Source organism: Haemaphysalis longicornis, unplaced genomic scaffold (assembly GCF_048455015.1).
Source record: "Haemaphysalis longicornis isolate Haplotype H1 unplaced genomic scaffold, Haemaphysalis longicornis Haplotype H1 scaffold_106, whole genome shotgun sequence".
In the NCBI taxonomy this organism is placed as follows: Eukaryota; Metazoa; Arthropoda; class Arachnida; order Ixodida; family Ixodidae; genus Haemaphysalis; species Haemaphysalis longicornis.
Window position 1 is genome coordinate 702,878 of NW_027526211.1, and position 13,990 is coordinate 716,867.

At 47.0% G+C, this 13,990-nt stretch overlaps 1 protein-coding gene and 1 non-coding gene across 2 annotated transcripts in view; both read left to right on the forward strand.

Moving 5' to 3' along the window:
• The first annotated feature begins 1,850 nt into the window (after positions 1–1,850).
• Positions 1,851–1,923, forward strand: Trnat-cgu (transfer RNA threonine (anticodon CGU)). The gene has a single exon. It is a non-coding gene; the product is annotated as a tRNA-Thr (tRNA).
• Positions 1,924–8,157: 6,234 nt separating this feature from the next.
• LOC144160566 (phosphatidylinositol phosphatase PTPRQ-like) overlaps positions 8,158–13,990 on the forward strand; it is a gene marked incomplete at its 3' end in the record, with an annotated part of 114,214 nt that continues 108,381 nt past the window's right edge. The window contains 2 exon segments of the mRNA XM_077691827.1: positions 8,158–8,354; positions 13,524–13,694. Coding sequence (XP_077547953.1) covers positions 8,303–8,354; positions 13,524–13,694 — 223 coding nt within the window.

A 13,990-nucleotide genomic window follows, 5' to 3' on the forward strand; every position in this document is an offset into this window, starting at 1 on the left:
AGCACACTAAATTGATTAGCGCAATCGTTAGATTGGGTCGTCAACATCATCTGTGCGAAGTATTACTCTTTTACGCGCAGCGGAAAGCTCACACTTTTGTTGCAAAGTTTGTTGCATTTTTCTCACCCTTCCCTTCGTGTTTTTGGACGCCGCCATCTTCACATGTCTACATCATCGATTCCCATATGTTCGTCATGAGCTAGACATCCTGCTATTGGGCGGCTTTTTCACGCACTTCCGGCAAAAAGATGAGTCGTCTGCTCAGCGTCGGCTCGCCGGCTGATCTGCCAGCGGAGTGCCGGAGTGCTTGGACATTTCACGACAAACGAAACAAATGTAAACAAACGCTTAACCGTTTGTATTGAATGCAACAGGGCCATAACACGACATAGATATTCTCTTACTTGAGTACGTTCAATAAAGAAAGCGTTGAAGCCACGTGGCACTTCTTTCTTGCAATCGCAGAGAACGCCCTGAGCCGAATGCCCGGGTTTGACGCATACATTTTATTCAACTTGAAACAATCCAGAGATGCGTTTCGAACGAACACAACGTCACAACATGCGTTGCAAGTCCGAACCGCGATTAACAGACGATGGGTTGCCTCCTCCTGCCCCTCCTAAATTCGGCACTCACCTCACGCGCGGTTTGCGGGGACGAACAGCAAGTCACTTAATTCTGGCGCACAAGCCGAGATGGCTTTTAGCCACGCACACTGCACATACCCCATGCGAGGTTGAGTCGTACTCCGCTCGAGAAAGATAATCCAGACCATGGGGAGCACTATCCACCCGCAGAAGCACAACGTCGCATTTCATCGCGAAACAAAGGCGTCCACAACGCACACACCATCGCCTCCTGTAATGCCAAACGCCTCTCGCACTTCCAAATAGGAGTGAGTAGTATGCCTGCAGTGCCCATATGCCGCGAGGTGGGGCCCCAAGCTGAACCGGGATCACGCAACCGTAACTGACTTCTAGAGCGGTTTGTGCCTTGTTGCCAAGGCAACCGGTGTTTGAGATTGTCAAAGAGATGGCGCTCGCTCCAGCGCTAGAAAGCTCAGAGCCGCGGCGGAGCATGTTTTGCCAACGTTGCCGCTCTCCACCACGCGTCGCCCCAAGCTGAACTGGCGTTTTGTGCACGGGTTTTGTATCGGTTTAAAATGTCTTTTTCACATGCCGCCGGCAGGAATTACCACCGCCACAAAATAAGACCCGGCACCAGCGGGGCCACATCTGATACGGCGCTTTTTGGATAAACAGTGCGCTGTGCATCCAAGGGAGCGAGCGCACGAACCCTTCCGTGCGGCTGCGAGTTCGCCGCCGATAAAAAGTCACGTGCCGCCGATGCAACTCCAGCAACGTACACCGCGAAAGGGCAAGGCCAGGCCACCGCACACATGCGGCCAGATTTTTCATTCGCTTTTCCAGCCTTGAGCGGAGTGCGGGATTCATGGTGTCAACAAAGCTTGCCCGTACCAGACAGCAGTGTGAGCAGCGCAATAGCGGAAGTGCGTCACCACCGAGGAGCGCAGCATAATGGGAGGTAAGGCTCGCTCGCATGGAGGAAAGAAAAGTTCTCGCTCGCCGTCAGCAGCGGAGAGTAAGTTGAAAGGAGGAGGAAACGCGGCGCGACCATAATGCGCGGTTTTTGATTTACGATTTCTCGGCTAATACTCGTCGCTTTAACAAAATTCTTGCGGGAGGAGATTGCTAATACATTACTTTATTTGGTTACATGTACATCCACGCATCGGCGGAAGGTATTTCAGGACCCCTTTAACATAAATACCATAGAGTTTGTATGAAACTCTATGATAAATACCCCAGAAAGTGGAGGGGAAAATAGCCCCGCTGGTAGCGTAGTGGTCATCGCACCAGACGCGTATTCTGGAGATCGTGGGTTCGGATCCCACCTGGCGGGGCATTTTTCTCCACTTTCTTTCTGCCTTTCCAAATTCTTTATCTGTTCCAACGACCTATCACATTCTCCCCTTTGCTTTCCGAGGGTTTCGTGACTGCGAATGCTTGTGTGTGTGTGTGTGTGTATGTGTCTGCCTGTCTGTCTGTCTGTATGATTATATATATATATATATATATATATATATATATATATATATATATATATATATATATATATATATATATATATATATATATATATATATATATATATATATATATATATATATATATATATATAATATAGACGTTGGAGTCACGCCCCGGGGGTTGAAAAGAAGGTCCCCTTCTCCCCGTGTAGTCAGAGTGGCGCTGGCTACCACCCTCAAGTGTCAGATACACTCCTAGTAAATATAAATAGCCCAGAAAGTGAAGGAGAACACAGTCGCCCAGATAGCCGAATTGGTAAGGCATTCGACATGTAATCGAAAGGCGTGGGTTCGGTCCCCACTCTGGGCGCGTGTTTTTCTTTCTTTCTTTCTCACGTAATAATAATAATATTAAAAATAATGTAACGTCACTAACGGTGAAAAATAGTCCAACCATTCCCCTATGCCTTCTTTGGCGTTGTAGACTGCCGGCATTTCTTTCTGTATATATATATATATATATATATATATATATATATATATATATATATATATATATATATATATATATATATATATATATATATATATATATATATATATATATATATATATATATATATATATATATATATATGGGCGGCGCGGGGGTAGCAGGGAGTGGTCTGCAGTAATTGGAGGCGGAAAAAGTGGGACCGCCGGCAATTGATGGTTGAAGAAAAGGGAGCCGATAACCTTCGCCTGTCAGAACCGCGGGCAACACAGCAGCGGCAGCAGACATCCAAGCCACTTGCAAGGTGACTGAAGAAAACGATGGGTCATATTGGGCAAAACGCGTGGTTTAGCTGAATCAGAGCCTCGCGCGAGGAGAGGACCCTTGGGTGTAAGGCCTCTGTTCTGCGCGTCACCCATTCATATCCCTTCTCTTTCACGTACCTGTCAAGCGCGAAGAGTGTTTTTGAATGGGGTCCTCCTGAAAACAGTGCTGCAGACGGAGTCACTATCGCCGCCTTTGATTGGACAGATTTGTTTTGCTGTATTTCTCTCTAACCTTGGAAGCTGGGCAACTGCAAGCTGACAGGACGCACTGCGACTGTCAAAGCCGGTTCCACACCTGATTCTAAACTTGAAGACATGACGGTGGTCTACTACAGGCAGAGGCCAGTCGCGACAGTAGTGAAGCCTCGATGACCATCTTTGGCCTCTGTCACAACTAAAGCCGTGCCATTTCGTCCTCGGCCGCTTTTTTTTCTGCAGCCAACGAGACCAGTGTATATGGAAGGGCCTTAGTCCCAACAGCGGCAATATTGCGCGAGCACAGAAGCGCAGCGCCCCTGGCTCTTGGGGAAGCTTATGCTCGCATTAAGTACCAACACACAAACGAGGCCTCGAATTAATGCAAGTCATTTTCTTCAAGTCATTTACCCATCTATGATCACTGATGTCTTGTGACGATGGAGGTTGCAATGGGCCTTGCCAGTGTTGATCATTTTTAAATTCTCTGACATTTAAATAATTATTTCCGGGAATTGAAACGAGATCATTATAACGAAAGTGTCTTCGAGACCGAAAATTTGTGTTTCGCTTTATTTCTTGAATGCAATATCGCGTTGGATAAACATAACCGCTCAAACAGCTACAGTCACCGATAGGATCACAGTCGGAGACGAGTCTCCGCTTTTCGTGCAAATATATTGAACGGTTGATAGAAGCGCCCATAACGAAGCAGATAGGTAGCTTTGGGTGAGGAAACCGTGAGTACAAAACGTATATAGACACTTAAATATTTTACGCCACCTGCGGCGGCTCAGTGGCTAAGGCATTGTGCTGCTGAGCACGAGGACGCGGGTTCGATTCCCGGCCGCGGCGGCCGCTTTTCTGATGGAGGCGTAAAGTAAGAACACCCGTGTGTTCGAGATTTCGATGCACGGTGGTCAAAATTAACCCGGAGCACTCCACTACGGCGCGCCTCATCGTTTGTGAAGCGTCGACGCATTAAACAGCACAATCGATCAATTAGACATTTTCTGGTGCGCGAAGTTGGGGTGAGTTCTGCAGAGTTTGTCGGGTCAGCGTTAGCCTCACTACATGAAGAGTTAAAAATATAATTGTTCTTGCTGCACTTTTAGTAGTTTGCTTTTACAGGCACGTTATTCCACGGGAGTTAGCGGCTGCCGCACGGTGTTTCCCGTCACCATGACTTTTCTTAGCCCGTTTCTTGCCAATGCATCAATGCATTGGAACACTTTATTCTGAAGTTATCACCGCAGCATGCGCAAGTGAAGAATTATCGTACTGGTGCGAGAAAACTAACGTGCCTTTCCGGCAGATTTTTAACAAAAAATTATTTTATTCCTGGATACACGAAGATTTCCCTGACGTCCCATCCGTCACGGAAGTGACGCTAGAACAACAAAACAAGTGGCCTGTAAAGGGTGCATCTTGCGGGGAAGCAACCTTCAGTACTAAAGAGTACGTTGTACTTTGGGTCCGTTTTCGGGTTTTATATTTTAACATGGAAGTGTTTAATGCCGTGATACACCAATATTTCCGTGACGTCATATCCGCCACGGAAATGACGCCAGAACGCTTTTACCGAAGCGACCCGCCAGCAGGACGTCGCTCGCCAAGCACACCCACAAGACAGCCGCCGACCCGCAAATCATGCTCAGCTACAGATTTCGCTGCACATTTCACTTTCGTGTTTTACCGATTTATATGACAGAGAAATCACCTCGTTTTTTTTGCTGAACTCTTTGCATTCTTTGAAGTTTTTTGGGCGCGAAAGTATTGTTATTTCAATGCCCAATTAATTTGGCATCACAAATAAATGGCGGAGTTCAAATACGCCACAGACTACAGGCCCTCTCAAGGGCACCAAACAGCTACGCCTCCATCCCTACCCCACCCCACCCGCAACCCCCCCCCCCCTTCCCCCGGGTCCGCCCTGATGTGACCCTGCCTAGATCCACAACTGTTACTAATATACTCTACAACGTTTTCTGTGTCACACGGAATAATCTTTGAACAATCGTCAGCATTACATAAGTAACAAAAATGACCAAGTAAATCACAGCAAACGACTTCGCAATTTTTAGCCCATCTCGCATGTACTACCTCAGCAGCCTGAAAATATGCTTCAGTTTGAACGTCATGGTCGTTGTCAACCAAAGCTATACTTCAGCTGTGCCAATTGCGGGCAGTTTCCTACTAAAATACTGTAGTTTGTAGCATTTAAGTATGCGTGCCATGCCATTATGCATGTTTTCATGGCACACTGCGGGTAACAAAACGCTGGCTTGATTGTAGCATCGACGAATGCCCGAAGATCGTGCTGGCTCAGTAAAACTGTATATGCTCCCTGTTTTCTGGTGGACCAAAGAGCTTTCCAAGGTAATTTAGATTTCTCAAGTCCCTAATGAAATCTACAAGGTGCGTATGAGCCGTACACATAAAAGAATTGCGCCCAAGCTCACACCCTGCAAAGAGCTGCATTATCGTTTAGCTTTAAAAATGGCAGTGTGCACTGGACTGTATAATGGCAGCGCACACGTCCCTTCCTAATACGTCATTTGCTAATGTTTGAAACTGAAATAATTGTTCTCATTACAGTTCCTTCTCCGTGATCTCACAAAAAAATTCCAAACCAGCAAGAGTTTGGTTAACTTGCACAGAACACGACTACCCGCAAGAACGTGATCAGACGCAGCCGTCTTTGAATTATTCCAGTAAAAGCTCGTTGATTCGAACTCGTTCAATTCAAACTTACAGTTAATTCGAATCCGGAATAAGTACTTCTCCTTTCAGCAGCACCTCCCTCTCATCTCTTAAACCCTTAAAACTATCCTCCCACACAGAGCTGTTTCTCTACGTAGTAAAATAAGAAAATAACGCAGAAACCATGCGTTAAAATAACCAGGCGACAGAAACACAACTACCAGGCCATATACGCTGTGTATCGCCTAAGAGGCAGATCATGGGGGGGGGGGGGGGGGGGGTGGAAATGCATAGGCCCGAAGAAGGTTTGCCCCCAGGTGTATATAGCAACAGATGGGCATTGCCATTTTGGCCAGTCCCCCGTATGGGCATGTGTCATGTGAGAATGTGTGGGCGTGGGCCCGAAACCGCAAGGACATGTCTTTTTCGACTCCATTTCCAGTTGCGGCGAGTGCGATAAGCCTTGATAAAGTGGAACGCGAATGCATTGAGAGGCTCATATTGCCAGAAAACCGCGGTCGGAGAAACTGGGAACATAAATTCCCACTGGCTAGGATGCATTCTATAGTGCGTGCCTCAAATAAAACACCAAGAAAAGGTGCGTGGATTCGTCGCTGGGGGACCCTTGGCATGCGCACGTTTGAGCCAGCGCCGAGCTTCGCACTCCGGCGGATTCTGCTTGTCGCACCCGGCGGCGCAGCGCTCACTGGCAAACAAGGACGCAACGAATGAATCGTCACTCAACTCACTCAACGAGTCCCCGTGGATATCACCGAGCTCGCACATTGAAACAAATGGAAACAAAGTGACGCGGTTAGAATGTCTTAGGTTTGTTGCCAACATGTACGCGTAAGAAGAAACTTTAATCGCAGCGATACCATACAAAATGCTTTCGCCTTCACTGCATCACAAAAGCTTTGGTGTCCCCGCAAGTTTTTTACTTCCATCTTCGGGCATAACAGGACTCAGAGCTTGCATAGAAAAGTTTGAAGTTACACCATGATTGAGAAGACGGGTTTTCTTTTTTTCTTTCCCAGGTTGAGAAGCAGAAATGACTGCGTTAGGAAACCAAAATTTACAATCTGTTAAAGCATTTTTTTTAATTTTTTGCGATCAAAGGTGCCCACGCATGCACGTGTGGTCAGAGGAAGAAAAAATTAACATTGAAAACTAACGCACACGCACTCACGCAGACAGACAGACAGACAGACAGACAGACAGACAGACACAAATGTATAGAAATTGGAGGGAGAGCTTGAACTTGCTTGAAGTAACTGGGCGTAACATTTTCCTTAGAGCCTCCTTTGGAGACGCCAGCGACGATAATGAAAGTATTTCCGAAGTTTTATCGGGGCTTTCGTAAAGGAAGTTCCCGCACTGCCGATATCATGCACGGGACAGGTGACTCATCTTCCTGCGTCTAGAGCTCGGGTCCCGTCTAACCGCCTTGAAACTCAAACAGGAACTAATTATCTTCTGACATTCCATGCATTGCGTGTTCAAGCATGCCAGCTGATATTTCGTTTTTTCGCTTCAATGTGTCGCAGAAACCTGCAAGAGCTAGCAATGATGTGACAGTCAGCAAGGTTTTCGCCAGGCATCGCACTTGGTAGTGACGCTCTGATAGCAGTCTAAAATAATTATTTCCCGACTGTGTACTGGGGCTGTAACGGTGTGCTTTCAGATCCAGGAACATCGTCGTGCTCGAATGTGGAGGCCACATTGCTGCTGTTGCGAGATGTAAATGTTTGGAGAGAGAGATAAAAAGAGAGAAAGAGGTCGTAGAACTTTTTTTTTTTTTCTTAGAGTCTCTTTCTTCCAGCTTTCCCCTCCCAACAACCTCATCGCATGGCATCGCTTATAGATGAACTCAGTTGAGATGAGGAGGAAATGTCTTAGAAAATAGCTGAGCACTGCCAAAAAAAAAAAAAAAAGAAATGAGAAAAGCCTTGATGGGGCAAGATATTGGCGGCGGGTGGCAGTCACTCACGAATTTCTTATATTGTATGGGCAAAGGGAACTGCATTAACGTGCCAATTGAATTACCCAAGCGTGCTCTGATTGCTTTTCTTCTTTAGCCTTTTTATTTTTTCTCTCGCCGGTTTCTGCCAGTTTCTTATATTTTCCTCTACTGCACTCGCGTTAACTCCCTTCCTTTCTGGATTACTCAATAATTTATACATCGCTTTCTTTCTTTCCGTCTTCGGTCGGTCGGTCGGTCGGTTGTACGTTTCGAACAAAAAAAAAAGTGACAAGAGGGATCCGCTGAAGCCGTTGTTCAAAGGATATCGTAAGCGCCCTGTGGCGTCACTACACCATCCGCAGTGGGAGAGAAGGAAAAGGAGAGGTCCTTTGGAAGAGGCGCGCTACAGTCTCAACGGGGAAGTCTTTGCTTTCACATCCGGATCCCTCTGAGTGTCAACAGCCAGCGGGCTCGGGCGTCTTTGAGCTTCGCTGAAAGAATGCGCTGACAGTGAAGTCACTCTGGTGCGTGCTCCAAAAGGAGGGTGAGAAGTTCCCTCCACATCCAGCGCTATGTGTCTTACACACATCATTGGACTCGTCATTCTTTGCGCCGTCGTCGCAGGTGAGTTTCATCTCGGACTGCGTGCAGTCGTTTCCGGGGAGAAAACTTACGAAACCACCAAATTTCCCAAGAACTGGCGTGGTGTCAATAACTTCGGCCTAAATTTTGAAAAAAAAAAAAAGAACGGCGCATCTGTAAACTCAGATGATAGGAATGAATCCCCGCAAGTGCCAGTCCTTGCACACTACTTTTCCTGCACACTTGCCGTTACGCAGTGACTACCACCCTTTAAAGAGACTCTGCAACACTTCCGATAGACGCTTTCCCTCTTTCCTTCGTGTCTGGAATCACTGCGAAAGCTACAGGGATCGCCAGCACGGAGCGGCACTGCGTGATCTCGTCGCAGCAGATTCGCCTTCCGTTTCTGCTTTGCTTTTTGTGGCTATCTATTTTTAAGCGGTATCGAATGCGTTCATTTCTACTACTGAAGAAATGCCGGCCAATAGCCACTACACCGCTGTAATGACTCAATTCCCGAGGTCGAAGAACGCCAAGACCGAAAAAGAGAGAAAAATCTTTTGTGCGAGTTTCTAAGTTATCTGGTGGGCGGGCATAGAGCAGAAGTTTTCGGCTGAGGTACTTTGCGACCTCCTAATCTAAGTACTGGATGTATTGCTTGACTACGTCCTGCAAGCAGTTAAGATTACGAAAAAAGTTGAAAAAAAAAGTGTTGCAGTGTCTCTTTAATTGTATCTCCGAGTGATAATTGCACAGCGGTTGAATAAATGAACCAATGAATTAATTACTGATGGTGGGCATTGCAAAACGCTGTTATGTGCCTGGAGAAGTGCCTATTGCCGTCCTCGAAGAGGAGTACTCCGAATAAATTTTGGGGGTGGCTGCGACTTACGCCACATTTTGCTTTGGGGTTCAAGGCAACGAAAAGGCAACCACTCAACCTCCCCTAAAGCGAGGTTAAGTGGTACTTAAATATCTAAGTATTGCAGCCGGTCAAAAATTGGCACAAGAACACAATTGGTTACGGCCAAAGTTCCTCTGGCGGTCGTAGGCCACTTGCGAAATATACGAAGGGTACTGAATTATAGCGTTATAATTTTTGTTAGAGAACAAGTTTAAGCATTCAGGTGCGAACGAGTGCTTTTTTGCCGGAGGTTGCCATACGGCATAAGAAAAAGTTTTCAGGGGTACAGCATTGCACCCGCTTCACGCGAAAATGCAAGGAAAGAGCGCTGCTCGGACCTCCTTTTCCATCGCTGAAGATCTCGGGGTACCGCAGGATGATGGAGACCTGAGCTTCGGTGGTGTTCCATACGTATGTTTTTAATTGCTGAGCAGGTTCAGAAATTTTTAGCGTCAGTGTCTGACTCAGAAAGCGTACAAAAGAGACCAGTTTCCGCAAACGGCACGTGAGAGCGGGAGGTTAAACACGAGTCCCCGCTGGGTATAAGGCCACACCAACTCAAATCCTCCGCAGCAGGACCTGCTCCCAGCGAGCGATCCCACTGAGGACGTCACTTTAACGCGGTGGGAGTACAGCACAGGGGGCGCGATGAAGTTCTCCTTCTCCACCAGAAGTTCTTCTATGGTGGACACTGGAAGAGGTGGTAGGCGCCGTAGGACGTCTCTTCGGTGGCAGGCGCGATCCGGCTCTCTGTGGGCAGGGAGCATGTCACGAAGAATCCACAAAATACGCACAGGACTTGGATATGAGTTCATATTGGCGTGAATACATGCAGCAAGGTTCGTACAACGAATCACGTGGCGTAAATAACGAATCGCTGCCGTTGAGTCAGTGAAAATATCAAGCTTCACCCCACTAGTCACGGTCGATGCAAGTGCCTGGAGACCGTATGGCAGAAAGTTCTGCAGACACTCTAGGGTAAACGACGGAGGTCCTTGTAAGCGGAGAACTGGTTCAAAGCTTTTTGAGAGGGATACGGTTACGAAGCAGTTCTTGTGCCTCGGCGTCCAAGAAAGCCTGCAGAGCTCGCGGTTGTGTCACAGGCATTTATTCAGAGACACGAAGAAGGGGTGCGCCCGGGAACTGTTGAAGGCCAGAGGTTCGGTTATGTAGCCTTGACGGAGGCTTGTTGACCGTCACCTGACGGTACAGCCATGGTGATTTAGAGGCACAAAAAGATGGCATCAGACTGCTTCCCATATACGCGGCAAGAGGTATTTCCTGCGGAATAAGTCCGCGTTCCAACAGGCATGCGGAATGAGCCTGGTGAACGATTCCATATAGAGTGTTTAGCCTGACTTCTGCTTGTAGCAGTGGAATTGGCGCTAGGCGGAATAGCCAGTAATTGTGCGCCTAGTGGCCCTGTTATTCGTCTCAAGCCGATCCCACCCCGCTGCGTCATGCGCTCTACCTCCACCTGGTACACGAGCCTTCGCTGTAGTACGGGGCGCACTAAAAGAAAAACAATCGTCCAGCAGGGCCCGGCAGACTTCTGAGAGATGCGGGGAACAAGGTAGAGCATTTGTCCGGCTGTGTGTGTCGAGCACATAGGAGTCGCTGAGCTGCTGATGTTGACGCCAATATCTCTACGCCCACAACCCGAAGATGGCCAACAATGGCGATTACGTTCCCGTTCAGCTGCGGTGCGATCGGGGACATTGCAAGCGAGCGGCAGCCCCTAGAGTTGGCGGCAGAAAGTACAGCATTCTTCTGTTGAGAGAGGGTGAGGCCCGCATACTAGCACCATTTCTGGCAGTCTGTTAGCGCCTATATCCGCCCGACGCCAGGAGACTATATCCGCCCCAGTCTGCAGGAATTAGGTAGCTGACCGGAGAGTCACACCTGATTTACTGAGTCCACAAGTGGCACGTGGGCTGGGTCATCGATATTTTTGTACACCTCGTAAATAATGCCGTCGCGACCCGGAGCAGCCCGCTGCTACGCTTCATCTATCTCAGTCGAAAACTCGCCCATTGCGAACGGCGACTGGATTCCCAACACGGCTTCATGACTTGGCAATAAGCCGACATCCTGCGGCAGAGGGAATGGAAACCGTTTTGCCACTTGCACGGCCTTACCCGGGTCACACGAAAAATTACCCGGGTCACATAAGAAATGTAATGACATCATATTTTTCATGTGACCGGGTAATATTATTAGCCGGGAATGTACCTGTCTACGTCACCTCAATAAATGTTCTCCCCACACTGTTTTTACAAAGGCTGGCTGTACAACAGTCCACCTTGTTTAAACCGCACAAAATGCTCCGCGGGACACTGGGACCAAGGCTTACTAAAATCGCCGATATACAAAGTGGCGGGGAAGTTTTGGGCATGAAGCTGCGCAGTTTGTAATGACTTCTGCAAATAACGGCTCTACACCTAATAATAGATACACAAAAATTTGTATTTGTGTTAATGTGTGGATCATACGCCATTAATGCTCCTATATCCTTTACTGTTGCGTCTTTAATTTTTGTGCTTTGATCAGTCAAGAGAGGCTATTATCCGGTAGTCTGCAACCAGACCATATAAAGTAGCAGTGTGATTTGAGCTGTTGTGAGGGAAGCCTTCCCGTTTGCATTTTCGTTATTGCGCATTTGCGATTGTTGCGCACAGCAGTTTGCGTACTTTACTTGGAAGCATTGCACTACTAGCCTCACAAGAATTATAACACACGCCTGCATATGTCGGTAACTGATCCTTTGAGGTCTGTTTTAATGCTTCATTCTATTTGATAGCAGGTAGAAAAGCTTTTCGACGCAGACAGGACTTCCTGAGAGTTGGAGCGCTTTTTTTCGTCACCAGGTCTGCGCAAACTTTGTATTGTGATGATAAGAGTGCAGAGTTCCTGGCACTAGACCAAAAACTGGCCTTGCTGGTCGGTGAAATACCATTAGCCGTGAATGCCATAAGCTTGACGCTACACGATAATACCGAATTACATTCGACGGGAATGCATTGGGTGATCGAGTGAGTTTGGGGAACACATTCGCTGTAGCTTCCGAACCGAATGAGTAGCCTTGACAGCGCTTGTCCGTCCCTTATCAAAGAACTCTATTAAAAAACTGAAGAACACTATGTTTAAATACTACCACTACGTCAATATTAAAGACGATAGTCTTTCTTGGGCTACTTAACGCAGAAATTTCGGTCTGTCTGTATGCCTGTCTATCTGTGACTCGATTCAGCCACCGAGCCAATGTGAAACAAAAGCTGCGCAATAGTCTTATATATATCCATAGCCAAATCTAAGACCGGTGTCAATGTTTGCTTGTCAATATTGTTGAACAAGAACAAAGCATTACGCAAATATAAGGTGGAAAATCAATACGTTAGTGATACACTGTTCCTTTATAAAAAATTATGAATGCTTGATTTTTGCGAAATGAAATACTACACCCACCGCAGAAAAAAAAAAGAACTTCGTCGCCTGCTGCTTCTGGTGGCATTTTAAGATATCAAGCGGCAACAGTTACAAAACGTTTCACTAGATAGGTTCCACGTTCCTCTCGGAAGGAACGTGGAGTAAGACAACTTGGTTCTATAAACGCTGAAGTAGGGTCCTCGATTCACGCGCGTGTCCGCCGTACGGCAGCGCTAGCATCGAGGAACCGGACCTGTAGCACTGGAGCGCGGCAAATTTAAATGAACTTGAGCGAACCTCTAGCGTGTTTACCTTGGGAGGAGCGCACTGACCGTAGAGGAACAGCACGAGAGGTGAGCGGGAAAGCAAAGGGAGGCATTTTCTTGGCAAATTTAGACGAAACACTATCGTCTTTTGTCGACATTTGCAACTAAAAGAGCAGATACGCGGCCAATTTTCCCCCTAACACTTCCGCCAAGCTACGTCATGGTCGCCGCCACCCAGATGCAGGTTTGTTGCTTGCGACTCTTGGCGTTTGATATACTTATGTCCCCTAAAATAGTGACATAGGTATAGAAACTCGAAGGACCTCTTTTTATCAAAAATGGTAGATTTTTTTGTTTGCAATGAATTAAACGAAATAAAAACAATATAGGCGCATTTTCGCCATTATCTTACTATTATACGAGTTTAACTTTGCAGATCGCCACAGCATCCATTGCAAAGTGACATTTCATTCGGTGTGTAGACCCACACAGACAAACCGAATGTCCTTCACAGATAAAGTAATTTACTTTGAATTAAATTAGATGTGCCGTGTGACAGGGGTATGCAGTGCATTTTCGAAATGAACTGAAGCTCAGTGCCACCTTCTTTTTCAGCTGCAGAGGACCTGGTGGATGTCACGATGTTGACCCGAAATTTTGTCTACGGCCCAAGAATCAGCCCGAAGCTTGACTGCTATGTCCCACCGGGCGTCTACGCACGTCTCTCCTACTCGTTAGGCAGACCACTCAGGTTTTCCGTTGGAATTACTCGAGGACCGACCAACAGTAACTACGAAAAGACATGTTTTCTCTTTCTCTTGTCACTACACTGCGCGAATATTCGACACTGCACAGATGTAGTTAAATAATCGGGCGCTTTCCTTTTAGAGCACCTTATTTAGTGCTGGGTTACCATAGGGAAAGGGAGGTATTGTGCACGTCATGCAGTCATCAGTTTGTAACGCAGTAACGACACTGCTTTGAAATAAGGGCATGACGTTGCAAGGTAAAAGCAGCGCTGAAATGTAAAAGTAAGTTGGCCCATTTGGTAAGTTGGTAGAACACATCTTTGTGACTACAAA